This window comes from Panthera tigris, chromosome B4, assembly GCF_018350195.1.
Source record: "Panthera tigris isolate Pti1 chromosome B4, P.tigris_Pti1_mat1.1, whole genome shotgun sequence".
Classification (NCBI taxonomy): Eukaryota; Metazoa; Chordata; class Mammalia; order Carnivora; family Felidae; genus Panthera; species Panthera tigris.
In genome coordinates, this window is record NC_056666.1 from 100,398,251 (window position 1) to 100,420,127 (window position 21,877).

At 36.1% G+C, this 21,877-nt stretch overlaps 1 protein-coding gene across 1 annotated transcript in view; it reads left to right on the top strand.

The window, feature by feature from the left end:
- NAV3 (neuron navigator 3) overlaps window positions 1-21,877 on the top strand; it is a 588,388-nt gene that overhangs the window by 357,344 nt on the left and 209,167 nt on the right. The window contains exon 5 of the mRNA XM_042992807.1: window positions 1,170-1,353. Coding sequence (XP_042848741.1) covers window positions 1,170-1,353 — 184 coding nt within the window. The remainder of the gene's footprint in view (window positions 1-1,169; window positions 1,354-21,877) is intronic.

Consider the following 21,877-nt stretch of genomic DNA (forward strand, 5'->3'; position numbering starts at 1 on the left):
ATCCAGGGGTACATGGGAACATTAATACTTTCTTACTGTAGCCTCTTATCGATCAGACTAATTCTTCTATATCATGGCCACTGTGAGAAGGTTTGGCGGGGGCAGGATTCTCATTCTCATTGCATATGAATAATGCCACTGTGGACTCCATGTGACATTTATAAACCATCAGAGAGCAAGAAATCAGAATAGTTTGTTAATGTCCCTAAACTACAGAAAGGAGGCATGAAACCCTGACCTCACAGGAGGATGTATATTTTATTGCCAACAGCGTGTTTTATTTAGAATGTGATTATAGGTTTCATGGCCTTATTTCAGACTTTACTTCCATCTCTACTCCTAAGTTTTAAGTTATAACTACAAGAGAAAAAAAAGCTAGAGTCAGATTGTATCTTACTTTGTACATTTAACTTTTTATTCAATATTAGAAACGTTTATAAAGGAGCTTGATGTATTTCTACTAGGATTTATACATTTACATTTATTCGGTTATGTTATCTAATGTCATGGTCTTTATTATTTATTAATATATAACATGAGTTATAAATAAAAGAATTGGAGCATTAAAAATTAATACGATGTTGACTTTATGATATATGTGTGTACTGTATATCTATCTACATCTATCTATATTTATAGACAGATAGCTATATTAATACATTTATTGTTGGGTGATTTAGGACTGCTATAAATCCAGTTGCCATTACAAAGTACACCCGTACCATCCTGATTTATAATGCAGGACAACCAACATTTAGGTGGCTTTTTTTCTCCACTTCGGAGCCATCACTATGTTGATAACAGCTGTGTATTTGTGAGGGCAGCAGAATGCTAAATCAAATGATTAGCACAAGACAGCCCATCCGTTTGTAGGAAGAAGCAAACTCCAGAAAAACTGCAGTTAAGGATCAGCAAAGAGCATGGCTCATCCAAGTTTTGTTCTCTGTACCCCCCCATCCCGTGACTCAGTCCCTGAAGCTCCAAGCTATTTGGAAATGCTACGTGTCAGAAATTCACAAGTGACTGAGAGACTCCAGTTGCATTTCCATCTTCGCAGATTTAGTCTAAGACAATGGCAACTAGAATTTCAGTTGTAAAACAAATAATAAAAAGGAAAACCACATTCATTTGTATGTTTTTACTGTTTGTATATTTTCCCTTTGATACAGAAATAAGAAATGGAAACTTAAAAGCCATTCTAGGGCTGTTTTTCAGTTTGTCTCGCTACAAGCAGCAACAACACCATCAGCAACAGTATTACCAGTCCTTGGTGGAGCTTCAGCAGCCAGTCAGCCACGCCTCCCCTCAGGCAGAAGCCAGTCAGGCCAAAAGCCAGCAAGATATGCAGTCCAGGTAAGGAGGGAAGCAGAGATGTGTTTGAAATCAACGTGTCTAGATACAACTCGTTTTTAAATGAGTTTTTGTTTGTGAGTTTGAAAAACCGATTTATGTCGTTGTATCAGCGTTATGATATTTTTTGACTAATGTGACACAAGTTAAAACCACTTTTCTTTTGGTTGGATGAGCAACATTTATCACTCTGGGGATGAAATATTTGTGTTTGTTTTCTAGAGATGATTGTGGTTTGTATCAAAGTGTGTGAAATGTCTTTCTTGTCAGCGATGCGGCAGGTTATTTCCTTCTGCAAATTATTACTTAGAATGTGCTATTGAGTCCTACTCTGGACTCCTACTCTCTACTCAATTATCTTTGAGTCGTTTGATAAATTCATTAAGTCTGTCAAAAGTTTCAGATCTGTTAAACATAGGGATTTGAGTGTTTGGGGACATACTGTTTTTAATGTATGATTGTGTGTGTGTGTGTGTGTGTGTGTGTGTGTGTGTGTGTGTATTTATAAACACACATGTATGTGTTCGTCTGACTTGATACCGTTGGCTCATTGTAGACACAGCCTGGGGTGAGGTGCTGACAAATCACGGCACCTTCCTTACACTTCCATTACTGCCGTTTTCCAATTTGGACTTTCTATCAGTCAGGGTTCAGCCAGAGAAGCAGAACCAATAAGGGATTAAGAGATTTATTGTGAAGAATTGGTTTACATGATCATGGGGACTCCCTAGGCAAGTCTGAAATCCTAAAGGCAGCTGATCAGGAAAGGCAGGCTGAACTTCTCAGCATGAGCCAAAACTTTTATATACAGGTGGAATTTCTTCTCTCAAGTAAGCTTCCATCCTGCTCTTAAGACCTTTCAAGTGGGGAATCAGACCTACCCAGATTATCTCGGATAATCTCTCTTAAAGTCAGCTGCTGTGGATTTTAGCCACATCCACAAAATACTTTCACAGCAGCACCTAGATTAGTGTTTGATTGAATAAGTGGGACTGAGTTGACACATCAAAAAATCATCACAGAATGAAATTAAGTTAACAAGTTTCATGCATACTGCTCATTTGTTCCTCATCAATGACCAGGGTATCAGGTCATTAGCTCTATTGCGTAAATAGCTGATTGTTTTTCCTTAGTGGGGAGAATGTCCAATATGAAAATACTCACCATGTTGAAGAGTATATATACATATCAAACATATGTAAATATTTAACTTTTTCCATATGTAAATATTTAACTTTTTCCATCTTAGAAGACAAACCTGAAACTTAGTAACACTCGGTTTACCTTGAATTTGTTTTTGATATTTAGTATTGACTCAAAAAGTTAAAGTCCAAATTACATTCACAAAGCACACGCCCCATCCTTATTGTCAAATATTCAACAGTTCAGAAATCTTCTCTTTCACCTGCCAACTAGCCCTTTCTTCATATTAGGAAATATTTCTTTTCTCTATATGACCATGTAAACTCTATTCTCTTTGGCAGATTTTATTCACTAATGAATTATTAAATCGATATAGAAAAATTAGAATTTTATCAAAAAATATAGGGTATACTACAGAGTTCATGGAGTGATAAAAGATACTTCTCATTACTCAATGCAGATATGTTTCTGTTCTTTAAGCTCGTCTGGGCTATTTATGATGTAAGTGAAATTATGCAAAAGTCAAAGTGAAAAAAAATACGGAGTAAGTTCTTTGGATTTCCTTAAGAATGGAGAGGAGCGGGGGAAGGAAATAGCTTTTTATTATGTATTATTATTTGGAGGAGTTGGTAGAAAGAGATCTAGATTGTAAAAACTGCCAGAAATAATAATTCCTAGAGTTTGGTGTAAGTTACTTAAACCACGGACAAAAGGCAGGAATAGTAGCGGAAAAAACATAGGAAGTTAAGTGGTATATGTATTGTAGAAAACATGTGACCTCTGGAAGTGATACGGAGTATCGTTTGTCTTTGCTTTACCTCATTCTATTTCTGTATCTGCCATGTGGAATTTCTTGCCCAGAAGTTCTCAGTGGTTATGACCCTTTTGGGGAGATTGTTTTTCTCATTCTTACTGGATATGCATGACTGTTATGGAATTGTGTTTTTTTTTTTTAGATACAAAACCCTATATAGTAGGCATGGTAATTTTACACCATTTTGGGGAGAGCCTGCTTATTTTTTTCTCTGAAAGGTTTTGAGGAGTATTCTTTTCACCGGTATCCTTTAAGACTGAGGCACACTCCTAAATAATTTTTTCTTATGATAAATTTAATTACTTTTAATTACTTTTTAGACCAATAATTTATAAATGTGGAGTACTTGCTGTAGTAAATATAGCACTTATGTCTCTGATGGAGAGGGGCTACAAGTCTTAATTTTAATAGAATTTATTATATGTTTTGAAGAATATTATTTCAAACATTAATACTTATTTCTATTTGTATAGATTTGGTCAGAGAATAGCCTATGAATTAGAATTTATGTGGACTTATGTACAACAATCGTTGTATGTATTTTTCAAAAGCCCGTAGTGATAATATACATAAGAAAGGATATCTACTATATGTCTTTATAGTAGAACCAAGATAATTAATGCAGAAAAAAATAACCCAGTGACACATTTATCTTCATTCTCCTGAAGTGTGAGTCATAAGTCATGATTTATGAAGCCTTTCTGTTGATTCTAAATCTCTTCCCAAGTAAATAGCTTAAATAACTGGTTGCTATAGTATTCTGGATATTTAGCCAGAAAATGTTCTTACATTTTTCTCTGTCAACTCCAAAAAATTTTAAGGGCACATTGTTTCAGTTCAGTGAGAGTTTTATTTTGTTTTATTCTTTTTGTTTATTTAAAATAAATTGATGTAACTGTATATATTCCCAGAGTATTTTATACATTAAGAATTTGTAACTTGGTTTTGCTATTTTAAAAATAGCTCCAAATGTTTTCAATCATTTGGAACATCTTTCATTTAAACAGACACTTTGACCTAAAGGTTAATAAGTATACAAGAGAGAAAATAAAACATGGACCAAGAGGAATCGAGTGTGGGTAACAAAGTCTCCTTTTTTGGTTTCTCAGCTCTTTCTCTACTTTCGTGTGCATGTTTGTGGGTATGTAGGCTCACATACATGAGAGCATACCTGCGTGTGTGTGTGTGTGTGTGTGTGTGTGTGTGTGTGTGTAAGTGTGTGTATCCTGCTCAGGTGGCAACAAGAAACTTGCCTCTAGAATCAAACTGCCCGAACCTGGATCCCAGTTCTCCCACTGCCTAATTGTGTGGCCTGGGGCAACTTGCCTGACGTCTTGGTGCCCATTTCATGAAGTTGTTTTTAGGTTCACTGGGTCAGTACAGCATAAGACACTGTGAACATATCTGGCACAGGTCACTCTCTGCTCAAAGCCTTGCAATGGTCTCAAGTAGCCCAGGTTTTCTCCCACCTTAGGCAATGTGTTCTTGCTGATCCTTTGCCTGGAATACTCTGATAGCTGCTTGGCTAAATCTCTCATCTGCCTCAAGTCAGCCGCTCATCTGTTGCCTTCCCACTGATGCTTACCTAACCACCCTTTTAACCCTGCCTGCGTCCCATCTCCGCTCCCCATTGCACTTCGCCATACTTTTTCTTTTTTTCCTTAGCTTAGCCTTAATCAACCTTTAACCTCAATTCACTTCTTATATCCGTTATTTATTCTTGCCACTTCCCTCTAAAAGGCAAGCGCTGTCAGTACAGCAAGATTTGTGATATCTTAATTACTGGTGTGGTAGTACTCGTAGCAGTAATAATAATAGTAATAATTATAATAGTAAGCACAGGGCCTTACACATAGTAGTTTTCCACGATTATTTCTGAAATGAGATAATGTAAGAATTAACAAATCTGTGTTCCACCTGTTTCCAATTTTAAATAGAAAGATGGGTAGTTGCAAGTGTAAGTAGTTCCAAATGACAATTGTGTGTATTTATAAAATTAGTAGAATAAAAATAATTAAACATATCCTTGACTTGGGGTGGTCATGTTATTAAAATACAATTAGTTTCAAAAAGATGTACAGTGGAAATTCTTATTATTCCTGGAATTATCCATTTGTAGTATCTATATTAAAATAAGGCGGGGACTCGAATTGTAAATTTCTTAAACGTTCCCGGGGAATACTTGGTTATATCTGGAGTGATAAAGCCTTGATTAATCAAGTCTTCAATTCTCAAAAATGTGAATATATTTAACATAAAAATTAAATTCTCTTTGTCAATGATGTTTGGAAGGACTTTGCATGAGTAAAGATTAAAGATCTTGCTGGATTATGTAATGTAAAACATCCTATTTGCATTTATTTAATATGAATATAAGACTAGTTCCTCCTATTTTTCTGGCTTTTCTTTTTATTTTGAAAATAGTAAAGACCCTTTCTTAAACCAACTGGAAAAATATGAGAAATGTTTTAATAAAATTGATAAAAATCTTTAGTAAGAGTTGAAGTCATCGTTCTTTTCTATAAATTTGAACTAGAAGATCAGAAGATATTATTTCTTTTTCTAGAAAAAAAGTAGAGAAGAATGCTTTAATTCTCAAACTCAGAAAATTCATTTGATCAGTAGGTATGTTTTGGGCATTCAGGTTATTTCTGCTAATCATACTTTTCCATGTGTTGAGTTTTGACCATAGAGTTCTAGTTGACATGGAAGATGACAGGAAGTTTAATTTCACCCAAATTTTACACAATGTCTGACACATGAGACCAGCCAGGAATGAGCAGAATGCATATCATGAATGGATAATCTTCCTAAGAATATCTGGTAAATCATTGTAGTGAAAGAAGATTATAAAACAAAAATTTATTTTTCTTATGTCTTGGTCCAGCTATACATGAAGTGTTAACATGATACTATGTGTAAAAGATGATGATTTTTATTTGCTAAAAGCTTTAAGAAAGAGGGGTTTTTTTTTCTTAAAATGTGGACCTTTTTGCTTAATTTTTATCCAGATGATTAAATAACTTTCCTTCCTGTTATTACATAGTGAATTTTACCAACTCGCAAATAGTGATCATTGAATCACATGAATAGAGATTTCATGTTATATAGAAATAAAACATGTTAAAAAGAAAAGAAATTAAGTGTAAAAGTAGAAATAGGTAAGAAATCACATAGATCACAGGAGTAAGAAAGGCAGCGACGAAGATGTATCTTTCTGAACTACCATAACAGCTATTTTGAGAATTGGGGAGATTATGATTTCCGCAGCTGATCATTTGCCCTTCTGCTTCTCATTTGTAGGAGAAAATCAAATATGTGTCCACTTGCAATTTATACGAACTTTCTCAGAGGACTCGCACGCCAAATAGCAAAATCTATGGACACGTGTTCTTTGAGTGACTTATCTATTCCCTGTGCAGCCCCTTGAAAAGGTTCCCGCGACCCCCGCCACACACGTTGCTCTTGGAACCCTCTTTCCATTGAGGACATTTGCCTGTCTCTTTTCCAGGAAACATCATTTCCTTCTGGGGGATTCACTCAGAAACTGGGACGGCTTACAGCTTTTCAGCCTGGGGTTATAAATCTTGCAAAGTATATTAAGGAAGTTTAATTTAAGATGACAGGAAGGCTCTGGTAATTTAAGCCCTCATGAACCTGGCTTCAATTAGTTTCTTAACTCAGCTCTGTGTTGTGGCCTATAGTGTGCTCTTCAAAAAAGTCAGTGAATCAATTAAACTTTAAACAAATGAAACGCAAAGGACATTTATGAATATTTTTTAAGTGGGACTTTTTCTTTTCTAGAGAGGAATAATTGAAGGGATAGAGAGTTTTTGTTAATTGCCTGATTTAGGAAACCAAGAGAGTGCAATAATAAAAGAGCATATAATACGCACATACACAGTTTGCTTACGTTGTGCTTTTATTTCACTGTTTAAAAGGCTTGACGACTACTCATACTTCTGTTGTTATAGATGAAGCAGCATCTATACAGTTTTGGTTATTTTAGAGTCAGGCAAACATGGGTTTAAATTCTGCCTGCCAATTCCCAGTGTTGTGGCATTGAGCAAATGATTTTAACCTGTTCAAATACCAGTGTTCTTACCTCTACTATTGGAATGGAGGTAACTGCCTCATGAAGGCATTGAGAAGTCCTCAGAGAGTGATTCATGTATAAAGTGCCTCCTTAGCACAACACTTGGCATGTAATAGACACTCAACTCAGCTACTGACACTATACCTTCTCCCCCTTAAATATTGTGTCATATGTATAATAAAATATATTGACCCATGTTAGAAACCTCAAGTCAGCCTCGTCTCTCCCTTCTCACTTTCTCTGATCACTTCTGTCCATTCCACTTCTAACTTGTATTTGAATATGTGAAAGTAATTCAAAGTAATAACATCCTCATTATTAAAAACAACGGCCTGATGCTCAGACTGTCTCATGCCCAGTCTGATAAACCCTTTAGTTATTATTAAAGAGGTAAACACTTTAATTATTTCAGGTATTTCCTTTGGTAGTTACTCCCATGTAGCTAAATAAAATACTTCTGCACTAGTTTGTATTCATTAATTTGGTCATTCTCTTTTGATTCACACACTCCCCATCTCTCCCATCCTCCATTAATGTGTTCAGTACATATTTTTAAAGCACTTAGCATTCTTCAGACACTCTTCTAGGCACTTGAGATACAGCAGAGGACAAAAGAGATTAAAGAATCCTTGCCCTCTTGAAGCTTACATCTACCCTAGTGATGGGAGACAATAAAAAATTAAAATATGTATCACTAACTGGACAGCTGATGGTAGAGAAAAACAAACCAGAAAAAAAGATCCTGTGTAGAAGCCATATTCCTGCCAATTTAAATATGGAGCCCTCACTCAAATGACATTGAGCAGAGGAGGTAAGAGAACCAGCAGTGTGGCTATCTTGGGAGAGAGAGTTTCAAGCTGACAGAAGACAAGAGCTGAGACCTTGAGTTAGGAGCTTGTCTGGTTTATTTTAAGAAGAGTAAATAACCCAGTTGGGATGGATCAGAGGGAAGGAGGCAGGAAAAGAGTAGGATTAATTCAGATGAAGAGCAGGGAAACACTAGCGTGATGTGACCCTTTTGCCGCTGCAAGGACATTGGATTTTATTCCAGGAGAAATGGGAAGCCACCATATTCCATAAAGAGGTGTAAACAGGTATAAAAATCAAGGGGTCACTCTGGCTGCTTTGTTGGAAATAGTTTTTAATGGGGAGAAGGTAAAAACAAGAAGGGGAGAAGGTCATGGAGAAAAGCTTGGAGTACCATATTGAAAGTGGAGAGGAAGTTAAGTTCAAAATATATTTTGAAGGCAGTGTCAGTAGAATTAGCTGACAGATTTCAAGTGGGATTGGTAAACAGAGAGGAGATTCTCATTGGAAAGGCAATTCCATTTACTGCAAAGGGAAAGAATGTGGGAGGGGCAGATTTGGTATGGAGAAAGATATTTACTTATCGACATGTCAATTTTATGATGTCTACTAGGTATATACAAGAGGAAATACAAAGAAGGCAATTGGAATTGCAAGACTGTATTTAAGGGACAGGCGTAGGCCATTTATGAAAATTCTATGAATACAAACATATAGAAATTATAAAAACTGTGAGCCTAGATACAATAAAGTCACCAAAAATCTGTATGCAGATGAAGAGAAGATGAGGACTGGGGCCAAGACCCAGACTGTATTTAGACAATGAGTGATTGCAAGACCTGCTAGAGGAAACTAAAAAAAGGGCAGCCTGTAGAGTCAGAAAAAACCAGAATTTGTTTGCCTGGAAAGCAAGTGAAGAAAGTAGGCTAAGGAGAAGGAGGAGATTAATAATAATAATTTATATGTAGCCCCAGTCACCATTCTAAGTACTTTCTATACTTATTAATTATTCCATTCCTCACAGCGACCCTCTGATATAGCTATTGTAAGTAATCGTAGTTATCAGATTAAAAACAAAACTGGAAATCGAAAGACCAGTTAGATTGCACAAAGTTTCATGGTTACTAAACTGTATATTTAATCCAGGCAATCTGGCTACAGAGCTTGTGGTTCTAACCATTGCAAACCTACCTGCAGAATGTCAACTGCCTCAAAAATTGCACAAAAGCGGGATGAGCACTGAGATCTGATTCCTGGATTTTTCATTGGAGACTCTGATGAGAGCTATTCAGTGGAGTGGTCACTGTGGTAACTTGATGAGAATCAAGGAGAAATGGACAATCAATGCAAAAGGAGAGAGAGAGGAATTAGAGGTGGTCATTAGTGTGTGGACAGGTCTTCCTAGGATTGCTACTAATATAGTGAAATTTCACTCTTTTTAGCTCTTTTATTGGTTAACTTTGTAACTTTATATAATGAATGAACATCTTTGCTTCTCTCTCACTCAACTGTAGAATATCTTTGGGTGTTCTGTATTATAAAATATGGCTATTAACATTTCTATTCAGTTCTCCGCCTCCACTAACAATTTCCATCCTCTGTCATCTGCACTCTTAAAATTAAGGCTCATAAGATTTACATTCTATTTTGTACAGATTGATTCCAAGATTTTTCAAACCAATGGAGTACTTCTATAATGGGTATTAGAAATATGTTCTGCGGAATCAAAACATATACTGTGATTCTTTCCTTTTCAACAGCTGTCTTGAGTTTCTATTGAAAGTTGATATGTGTTTGAATGCAGTCATTAACTAATAGACAATTTTAAGAATGATCCAGGGTTGCTCTGTGCTGACAATGCAGAACCTGCTTGGGATTCTCTGTCTCCCTCTTCTCTGTCCCTCCCCCACTCACCCTGTCTCTGTCTCTCTCAAATAAATAAACTAAAAAAAAAATTGAAAGAATGAGCCAGTGTTCATTTAATGATGCTTTAGAAGGATGAGTCCAGGTGTATTGAGGAACCCCTCCATGCCAGCATTCCTTTTCTTGGATTATTCAGTTGTTGGTAGTTAAAATTGCTTCTTGTTTGTTTGGAAGGTTAATTAATTGGTTTGTTTATATCCGGCCATAGAGCAGTCATTGATAGTGATTGATGTGGATATTTGATTAATCTCCTTTTTGTAGTCTCTTTATTTTACCTCCAATTTCCTAGTCCAGCTTTCCTCCTTATTCTTCTAGACTGAATCCTCCCTGCATGTGTACACTGGGATGAAGCTTCTCTTCCTATGTGTTTTCCATTAACATTACTCCATTTATTTTCAGTTTTTCAAAGTCTGTTGAAGTCTCTTGTCCATTGATGGCTCTTGTCTTCTATCCTGTTATTCTTGATGTTGTGAACCTAAACCTTCATTATTCCCTTTTAAGCGTGCTAATGGCATCACATTAGGGAAAACAATAACATGAATTTGAGTCTCAGAAGGCATGGGCCGAATCATTTTTGGTTCTGATAACTTTCTTTTTTCTTCTTTAAAAAAAAAATAAAAATCCATTAACTGAGTCTAAGTCTCCAGATGGATAATAAAAATATTGTAGTTCTACCCTACTTTTTCGAGGGAGTTAGGAGAATATAATATATAAAGTATTAGACTGCCTACTAATTTCGAGTTTAACTTAAGACTTGTGTTTTTTGACATAAATGTATAAGTAAAAACAATAGTTAGCCAGTGTTTTATAGTTTGCTCTTAAAACAACCAACAATGTGATTTGTGTATCATCGTATCCTGTGACTCAGGATAACTTGTAATTTATTTCTTCAACATTTTACCATAGGACATTTTCACATCCTTTTTGTATATTTTACAAACATTGTCTCCCAAACACTAGATGTTGTTTGGTTCGATTTGATTTTTAGTATGTATAGGGGCACTTCTCAAGTAGAGCACTGATAATGTAGACTTAATTATTATACCTCCGATTTTTATACCATATGAAATTATTTTATATTAATCTGTTTTCCACTAGAGACTGCATTCAACTTACTGACTTAACAATAGAGAATGCAACTGTCATAATAACTATAATAATCATCCCAGTATGACCATTGAATTAATTTCCCATAGTTAGAGCTACATAGAAAACCAAATAGTAATCAGGGGATGACAGGGTGAGCACCGAGTTAGATTTAGGGGACTTGTAAACATTTCTGTAGCTGAGACAGTCTTGCCTATGAGACTTCAACCATTAGTCAAGGGTCCCTCCTTATCATAAAGCACACTGTTAACATTTGCCTCTTCATATTCCATTTCCTGAGCTTCCCCTTCTGACAACACCCACAGTCTCCCCCTTTCTGACTGACCTCTTAGTCTGAAAAGATGTACAAATACAACCAGCCCTCTTTCCCTGCAAGAACTGTCAGGTAGACTCTGGACCAAAGCTCACCATCAGAGATATTTTGAGACCACAGCCACTCCTTCATAACATGAAACTGAATGTATTGATGATTACATTTGTTTTGCAATAAATTGACAATAGTCCAATTATAAGAACTCTAAAAAATTGACTTTTTCCTAGATCTTCAAACTGTATAAGCATTCAGTTACATAATTATTTTATAAGTATATTAAAGTCATTTTCAGAAACATGTACTAAGAAATAGTTAACATTTTGTGCTTATTACAACACTTTTTAAGTCTTACAAGTATTAAGTAATTCAGATTTTCCACTAATCAGGGTAGTCTTTACCAAAGTAGTCAGGTGTGTGTGTGTGTGTGTGTGTGTGTGTGTGTGTGTGTGTGTGTGTGTGTAGTTGCATTAAAATGAACTTTTGGAATGGAGCATTCAATTTATTGTAATACAATTTTACTCCATGCTGAAAATTATAAGTGGAAAAGATCCATGGAGCAAGATAGTGCTTTGAGCTATGTGTAAGTAAAAGCATTGTTGGGAAATTTCATTTATGGTAAGGTTGTGAGAGAAATATGAGCCTGGTTTCCTGAGTTGCCCTTTATCCTGAAGTTCTACGTTCCTAAAAAAGCATGAGACTTTGATGCAGTAATATCTTACACAGGCATCTCCCTCTCTAGTTACCGTTTTGAGATCCCACAAAAACAGACCATGCAGGTGGCCTTATTAACTGTCAGTTGAAATTTAAGATAACACAGAGGTTATAATCTATTTACATACCATATGTCACTAATGGGATAAGTTATCACAGTAACCTGTCTCACATATAATCAGGATGGTATTTCAGCCACCCAGCTACTAAAAAGAAACACATGTGGATGAAAGCTAAGTTTCTGACTCATCTATGGATTAGGCAATAACTGTTTTCAGTGATGTCTCAGCTAAATTGAAGCATAGGGACAGAGTATTTTTATCACATACTCTGATGGTGAGTATAGTTGTTGCAGAATATCTTAAATATTTCTGAAGGAACATATTTGGTTTTGAGGCGCAAAAGATATTTTTACAGAAGTGGTTGAACACCTTCATCTTTCTTAGAGCCAATAGCTTGTCAGTTACCATTTTATAACACTGCACAAGGATCCTATAAAAGGGAAAATCTTTATAATAAAGGAAGAATTTGGTGTAGAGAATTCTTTGAATCTTAATTCTGAATGCATGGGTTTTTATCTACTCTTAGCAATTATAGGATATATAAGGATATATATTTTAATCTATTTCAGTCTTAAAATGTTAGTGGATGTGCTTTCCTATCTTCAAAACTTTTTATTTTGTTGTACCTATTGTTGTCTAAAAATCTTTTAAGACTTTGTTCCCATGGACTTAGTTATATGTTGGGTGACTTCTTCCAGATCTCAAGCTATTTTCAGTGTATTTGGAAGGGAATAATTTCTAACTTTTTAACATGATAACAATAAAAGTACAATTGGGATTTATAAATTGTCCACTAAAACCCATATCCAGGAAATTTCTTACTTTTTGTGATTTCTTTGTAGGTCTCCTTGGTCCCTTGGGAATAGTGCTGTTAAAAAGACAAATGTGATTTTATGATTAAGTGTGTTTTTCTCTTTCTTTGAGAATCAAAAGCACAAAATGTCTGACTACATAAGGATTCTGTAGAGGGATTTTTACTCATAATATGTTTATGTGACTATAAGACTTAATGGTCAATAGACAAGAGAGGAATAAAGGGTGCTTCCAAAGTAATTTTCTCTCAAGTTTCTTAATATAGATGAGGAGTTATAAGAATGTATGTAGATGAAAAATTGCCTTTATATTCTACCTTACTCTAAAAAACTTAGTTTATTCAATCACTTTTGTATTAAGTACATACACTTTAACTCTTTTGTGCTTGATTTTTGTTTTAATGAGTCCGTCACTGTGCAGTTGGGCTTAGTCAAAGAATGCTGTATGGAAATGAAATGAAATATTTTAATGAAAGATGATATTGTTCCTAATGATTCTTCATATGTTACATTAGAGCCCAGTGTTCTTTTTCATTGGTGACTTAAAATTTCAGCTGTGACCTTTTAGCAAACAAAGAGTCAGTCCCCACTGTGTGCCAAGAATTATGTTCGATGTGTGGTTGAGATATGGTGATGATTTTACCATTCAAATTGCTGACAATGTAATAGAAAACCTAGATATTTAAACAGATAGTTCAATCAGGGTTTGCTAACTAATCCAACAGAGTTATTCAGTGACCACAGTTAGAGGAAAGAGCTCATATGAAGTCACCGATGAATTAAATGCCATTTATATTCAGGAAACTGCAAGTATGTGGACAAGGAAACAGTGTAGATAGAAGTGTGTTCTGAGTATCGATTGCTGTTCAGAAAAATATCTCAAATATAGATGTGCAAAGCAATAACCATTTGATTATACTCATGAATTTTGTGAGCCCAGGAGCCAGACAGGGCACAGTAGAGATGGCTTGTCTCTGCCCCACAGTGTTGAGGACCTCTACAGGGAAGGGTGGAGTGGCTGGGGTGTCACAGACTGCTGGGAGGCAGAAAATCTGTTGCTGGAGAACCCACTTCCAAGGTGACTTTTTCACTCAATGTGTCTGGCAGCTTAGTGGGAATAGTGATTACACAAAGCTTCCCCCAGCACGGCAGTCGCAAGGACATTGTGCTTCTCACATGGTGACCTGTTGGTCAATGGAGTGACAAGCCCACCCAAATTCAAGGAGAGTGTCAGTGGAACAAAGATTTCACCTCTTAATGAAAGGAGCATCAAAGAATTTATTATAGTTCTATGTTTAAATTGCCACAGGGTGTGATGAAAGATAAGACTAGAGAAGCAGGCAGAGGTCAATTTATGGAGGCTTTGGATGTTATGTCTAGGAGTGGGGACTCATTTCTTGAACGTAAAGGACAATTGTCTTGGAGATTTTTTTTTTTTAGCAGAGAAAAAATGCCATATATAACTTAGGAACATGACCTTGGTGACAGAGTAGAGAAAAGATGTGCATTCGGGGGAGGATTGGGAGGGACCCTGCAGCTATAGTGGCAGGAAAATGAACAGTGTAATGTTAATAGACATGAGGTTCTGACTAGGAAATGGACTTGGGGATTGTTTGGAGATAAGGGTGAAATAAAATTATCATATTTCTTTCTTTCTTTCTTCCTTTCTTTCTTTATTTCCTTCTGACTCATTGGATAGCGATATATTTCAGTAAGGAAAAAAACAATACAATCATCAAAACAGATGAAGGAAATGGAGAGAAAAAAGTTCAGCCTTGGCCTTCAAGTTGATATTTCAATAGGACCTCTAGATGGCGGTGTCTTATGCATGGCTCTGGAGCCCAGTAGAGAGGTCAGGGCCAGAGATGCAGGCATGGGAACTTTGTTTAACCATGTTTTATTGATTGAAACAATAGAAGTGGAAGAGATTGCTCAGGGAAAAAGGATAAAGCTGGGGGGAAAAGGGACCAAACTCAGAGCAAACTTCGGACAACCGCATTTGAGAGACTTCCTTTTGATTGTTTTGCAATACATTTAGAGTTATGGTAGTTTATTTGGTATCTTCTTAAAGACAAATTGTTTTTGTTGTTATTGAGGAATGCCTCAGCTTTTGAGACATTTTAACCTTGTCTTTCAAATTGTGAAATCTAGAGTACAAATCTTTTGTTTTTTTTTAATGTTTATTTATTTTTGAGAGAGAGGAGGGCAGACTGCAAGCAGAGGGAGTGGCAGAGGGAGTGGGAGGCACAGAATCAGAAGCAGGCTCCGGGCTCTCAGCTGACAGCACAGAGCCCGACGCGGGGCTCGAACCCACAAACTGTGAGATCATGACCTGAGCCGAAGTCCGTCGCTTAACCAACTGAGCCACCCAAATGCCCCTAGAGTACAAATCTAAAACAGAACTGTGGTTGAAATATTAAAGTAAATTTACTATATTTTATAAGCACATCAAAACTGTATTTTCATCTAACCACTATATTACAAACTTAACATTTGTTAAATTCTGTATTTGACACACTTTTTGGATTATGTACAGTGTTGAGAATTATGGGTTCTGAAAGTCTCCCCCTGTGCATGTTACTTTGGGAATGTTGTTTCTTGGATGTCCTTTGGGGACCTACAGGGATTCATACTGTTTTCAGGAAACAAGAAGAGTGAGTAGGATACAGGGGATGTTGAAGGGAGAAAAGGACTTAATTTGCTTTCCACAAATCATGGTCCCAAAGTAATTATAAATTTGGAGACCAAGAGCCAGGGTTAAAAGCTCAACTACTATACTAAGAGGTCCATGCTTGTGAGATTTATGAGTAAGAATGTAGTAACCTCAGAAGTGATAGGTGAGAACCAAAGAGCATGGCAGGGGAAGACCAAGCACAAGAGAGCAGAGGAATTGTAGGGATCGAGGAACATAGTTACGTTGTACTGAATTCACCAGAATATTTAGAGGTTCCTGTGAGGACTGAGTTCATTCAAGGACTCTCAAATGTACACCTGAATACCACTGAATTTTCTTTTCAACTGGCATAGCACTTATGTAAGCCAGATACCCTTTGAAGTGACTTACAGTTCAAACCTTATAAAAACTTGAGGTAGGCAAAGTTGTCATCCTCATTTAACAGTTGAGGAAACAGGCAAAGAGAATAGAAACAGCTAAGCCGGGATTCAGATAGAGCAGCCTGAGTCGAAATCCTGTGCTACTAACCCATATACTAGATTTTACTACTGACATTGGAGTTTAATAATTCAGAGAAAATGAAAATTTTAATGTATCACTTTTACATACCTGCCTAATATTTGCATATTGCTCCTTTCAAGCTTGAAGTAAATTCAGTTTCCATTAAATATCAAATTATACTTTTTAGAAAGGAGTTTGAATTAGTATATTTGGTTTTAAGTGTTATACTTCTCACAGTAAAACCTAAACCATGCATGTGTAAATCTTATTTTTCCAAATTGAATTTTTCTAGCCCAGTGCCAGTACATATGGGCAGTCAATAAAAGTCTTTAATGATTAATTAACCTGTTGATTACATCAATACATACATGCTTATTAGAATAAATACAACATAAAACTGAATCAAATTTCATAATATCTATATCTACCTTCCACTTTAAAAACTCTGAGGGATGTGCAGTTAATTTCCTCTTAAAGTGATCTTGACTTTAGCTCCACTGTAAAGGTGAGTTTATTCACCACTGAGTATACATCTTCCCAGTATATCCTGTTAATTCATTCACCCTGTGACTAGTGACATGATTGAGAAGTCGAGTCTTTATTTTTTCCATTCATACACTATGCCAGGGATGTTCAGTCTGCTTTTCCTACTCTGCATGTATGTAACTATCCTGTGCAACTCAAGCCAGAGAACCAGGAGCCTTCCTAAATTCTTCCCTTTTCTTCAGTTCCTCCAGGTACAATTAACTTCTCTCATTAATCATTTACTTCTGTTTCCTATGCCTCTGTCTTCATTCAGACCCTCTTCAAATCTAGCCTGAATTATAGCAGTGATTTCCTATTTGGTGTCCGGGTTCCAGCCTTGACAAATACCCCAACTTTTTTCCTCCTCTAGTTCCTCCTTTACACACCTAAGAGAAAGTCTCTCTAATCTGAGAATTTATCCTTTATTCTGCAGTCAACACCTTTTGGTATTCCCTACTGCCTCAGGACAAAGGCCCAACTCCTTAACAAGTTGCTGTGGTTCTCCAGGTTCTTAACTGGGCAAATCATGGGTGTTAAAAGGATATTTGTAGAATCAATAAATAAGAAAAAAATATTTTCAAATGTCATAATATGTTCAATTATCATAATAATTAAACACAATTCAAATATCAGTTGTTTCAACTGATTTTTTTTTAGAAGAAATTCATAATAGCCGATGGAGGTAAAGAATGATAGATTGTGTGAGACTCAGATATTATGTGTTGGTAACTTCTAATGATTCATGTGTTCTTTTTTTATGGGTCCAATTTGGTTTTGAAAATAAAAACTAAACATTAAGATTTTACATAATTTTTAAGATTATGTAACTTTCACTTCTGCATGGAGTTCTACTGTTCCAATAACTATAATAGAATCTTCTATAAAAATCTGTACTGAGCCACTCAAATCTTCTTAATGTTTTGATGAGACAATAAAGAGATTCAAATAAGTTTTTATTCTCATTCTAATTCTCTCAGTTAATAAATTCTCTCAATTCAGGCAAAACAGATTACCTGAGTCATGGCCAAGGATTTTGGAGCTACCACAGGGCTCAATAGGAAAGAATTATGTGATTGACTGGTCAATCATCTGTGCAATGGGTATGGGAGCAGGAGGCTATAATTATTATGCCATATTTCCTAGCCCTGATTAAATGTTGCTTAACAATTTTTAAAAAATTTTTAATGTTTATTTTTGAGAGAGAGAGAGCACACTAGCAGGGGAGGGGCAGAGAGAGAGGGGGACACAGAATCCATGAAGCAGGCTCCAGGCTCTGAGCTGTCAGCACTGAGCCCAGTGTGGGGATCGAACCCATGAACTGTGAGATCATGACCTGAGCCAAAATCAGATGCTTAACTGACTGAGCCACCCAGGCGCCCCTGTTGCTTAACAATTTAAATGATATTGTTTATGTGGAAGAATTGTGAGGAGAGTTACTTCGGTACTCAAAGTATCTTTCTCTTTCAAATTGTATTATTGCCTATTCTAGATTTCTATATAAAGTGATCCATTGAAATAAATTATCAATATTACATATCTGAGTGCTAAAGAATATATTTTGAAAGTAGATGTCTTTGATACTGGAAGAGTTGCTATTTGTAGCAGCAATGAAATTGTTGTTGTTGTTATTGTTGTTGTCTTGGAGATATAAATCCATAGGGCAATGAATTAATAGAAAAAGAAGCATTAAAATATTGCAATTAGTAATCAGTTTGCATGAAAACGATATAGTATAATAGAGCATAGCACAGATTATATAGTATCTAACAGACCAAAGTTCAAATTTTAGTACTGTTATTTTTAAGATGTATAATGTATACAGATAAGTGAATGTTTAAAATCTTTAGTTTCATAGTTTCAGTCAGGGATAGAGTCTCACCTTTGCAGGACTATTGTAAGGAACAAGTGAGAAAATAAATGTGAACTGCTGATCACTTACTAAGGACACAATGAAAATGAGTGTCTTTTTGTTCCATCTTTTAATATACTTCCAATATATCCATTCTTAAAACGATTCCTCCTGCATAAAAGTTGGGGATATAACTTTGTTCAAAAATAACACTCAGTTAATATCAGTCAAGTATTTAGTGATTAAACACATATCACCCCCATGAGAGGAATTAGAATGCAAAAGTTGACATAACACAATTTCTGTCCTAGTGAACGATACATCTGCTCAGGACACAGGCAAATATCGTGATAAATTCCCATATTAACCTACTAATTAGAGAAGCATTAAGACCTGTGGACCATGGGAGGACGAAACTAACTTTGGGAAACTTGAGAGATGCTTCAAAAAAGGTGACATTTGAGCAGGATTTTGAAGCAGCGGTAAGGTTTTGTAATATAGGGAAGAGAAGGATTGGTCTTTCAGATGAAGGAAACCTCATGAAGAAAGCCATGGGCCCGTGGGAGAAGAGGTTATAGATAAGGAGCAGAGGTGCGGTGACAGTGGAGAAAACGGAGCAGAGATGTACAGTGGAGACAAAGCTGTAAGAATCTGAGAAAGCAGAAAGAAACGCTGTACACCAAGTCACAGGGCTTGGATTTTACCCTGTGGGCAATGAGGAGTCAATAGCAACGTCAGGAAAAGGGGTTGACATTCATTCTGTCTTGGGAAAGTTCATTCTGTTGATTATGAGAAGAATGATCTGATTTGTCTGGAAACAAAAAATGGACTGATAATAAAGAAGAGCTGTTATTAGGCTCTGTGGGAGAGATGACTGACAGAGAAAGCAAGTAGTAGGTAATGACTGAGGCAATACCATACTGTTCAACAGAAAAAATGGTGACAGTCAAGTTACATGACAAAGAGGGAGTATGGTATGAAAGAAGGAGAATGAATTGTTATGAACATTTTGGGAATATCTGGGAGAAATCTAGGTGATAGATCCAGGTATAATATCTAGGGGATGTCAAGATGATACTTAGGAAAGGAAAGAGACCTCGAGGTTAGGGTTGAGATTTGAGTATAAAATGTACACCTGAGGTAAAAAGAATAGAAGAATAGATCGCCTGTTGCCTAGGATTACAATTTTGAAAATATTCATGATAATGGTACAAAATTTAGGGGGTGGAGATAGTGAGTCGATCTATATTTGGGAAGGAGGAGTAGCTGGAGAGGTAGCTGTTTCTTTAGGAAAGCTATGTGAGGTAAGGATTTCTAGAAGGAGGCTATCAATAGTATCTAAAGCTGTTGCAGGATAGAAGATGAGGCATGGCTTGAGATGTTTAGATTATGCTGTTTGACTTTGCAGAATGGAAGGTGGGTTTTTTTTGTTGTTGTTTTTTGTGGGGTTTTTTTGCAAGATTGCACATTTGTGAGTATTTTGTAGCGCACAGCCTTTTCAATTTTATTATGCGTAAGAATCCTGTTAAAATGCAGATGAGACCTGAGGGTCATTATTTTTTAACAAGTCCCAGGTGATGCCAGTTTTGTTGGTCTTTGGACAACACTTTGAGTGGTCAGGTACTAGCAGTTAGTAAAAATGGGTAAGTCACAATCAGGATCTGTTTACTCTGAGAAGCTTTCTATCCTCATAACAAGTGGATATTATAGTTCAACACGGGCATTTGTGCTGAAGTTACATTAGAAAGGTCTGGTAGTTTGGATCTTTCTGTGTGTTGAAGACCAGATGAGTTTTATTATTTTTTTAAAAATTAATTTGACTGCCTCTAGTTTCTTCCTCTTGTCTTCCATGTTAGGGAAATAAAAAGCATTCCCTTGATATTTTACTTTATCAGCTAGATGAGCAGATACTTCTTTCAGTAGAACCCACAATGAGTCTCAAAATATTTCTTTTGTGCTTCTGTTTCTGATATTTTTATCATCCACTAGTTAGAAGAAGTCTTATTGAACAATCTTTCCAGGAAAAAAATACATACTGTTCAATCCAGATATTCTAAAAATTCCTAGTTTAATGATATTCTGACTGTATTTATCTACTGCATCTTGCCTCAGAGCTGTGTCTACATGTCCCTTGTGTTTGTTTTACCAATAAATTGCTGTACCTCCTCACCTGTTCTATTACTAGACTGTTTGTACATCTGAAACTTGGGATATCATATTACAAGCACTGTGGAGAAAATAAGGAGCCGAAGGCATTGTGGGAAGTACGGGGGGTTTGAGTTAGTGCAGTAAACAAGGAAATTGAAAGAGAACATACATGCAAATGGACTTATAGAGGCTGAATCAGTGTGACAGCCTATTGAATGCATATCTCAATAATTACAAAGAAAAAGAGAAGAGTCAACTGTTGAGGTTTCAAGCCCATTGGCCTAAAGAAAATGATAATCTTGTGAGTAGAAATCAAGAAATTAGAGGAGGGATCTGATTGAGACCTGGGGGATAAAAGAAGGAAAATGGTGTTTAATGTGGTGACTTTGAAGATCAGGGAAACGGGCATCTTTTACTCAGTTATTGTTGAGGGCTGGGGATGCAATGCACACATTAATTCTATTTTATAATAGATTTTATTTAAAATCTTAGCTAAGAAATGAATTGCTAAGTGAAAGAATGCATACAAGTGTGTGAGGAGAGAGGGCATATGAAAAATCATGCCTTTATGACCTTGATAAAGGAAAAGGACCCAGCGAAGGAAAGAGAAAATGGATAATAATGATGGTGGGCAAATCAAGTGAGCTCACTGGTGCTACAATCTATAAAAGAGAAAGATTCCAAAAGGCAGAGTGAGCGATATGGCCAAATACAAAGATGTTAGAGTATGGTGAGAACTGAAGAAAACTCCATGTTCTTCACATAACAGTTTCACAAGTGCAAGGGAAGCAGAACAGAAGCCAAGGGTCAAAGGATTAAAATATGAGGGTTTGGTGCAAAAATCTAGGCAAACATAGAATATTATTATCTCATCATGAATTAGAAAACACATGGGCTATAAAATCCAAACTGATTTTAGCAAGTCAGTTGACCTCTCTAGATTTTCTCCCCCTACCCACTTCCCTCCTAGAAATTATTGTACTTCTCTAAAATCATGGAAGAAACCCCTATGAGGTGTCTTCGGTTCCCTTAAGGAGGATTT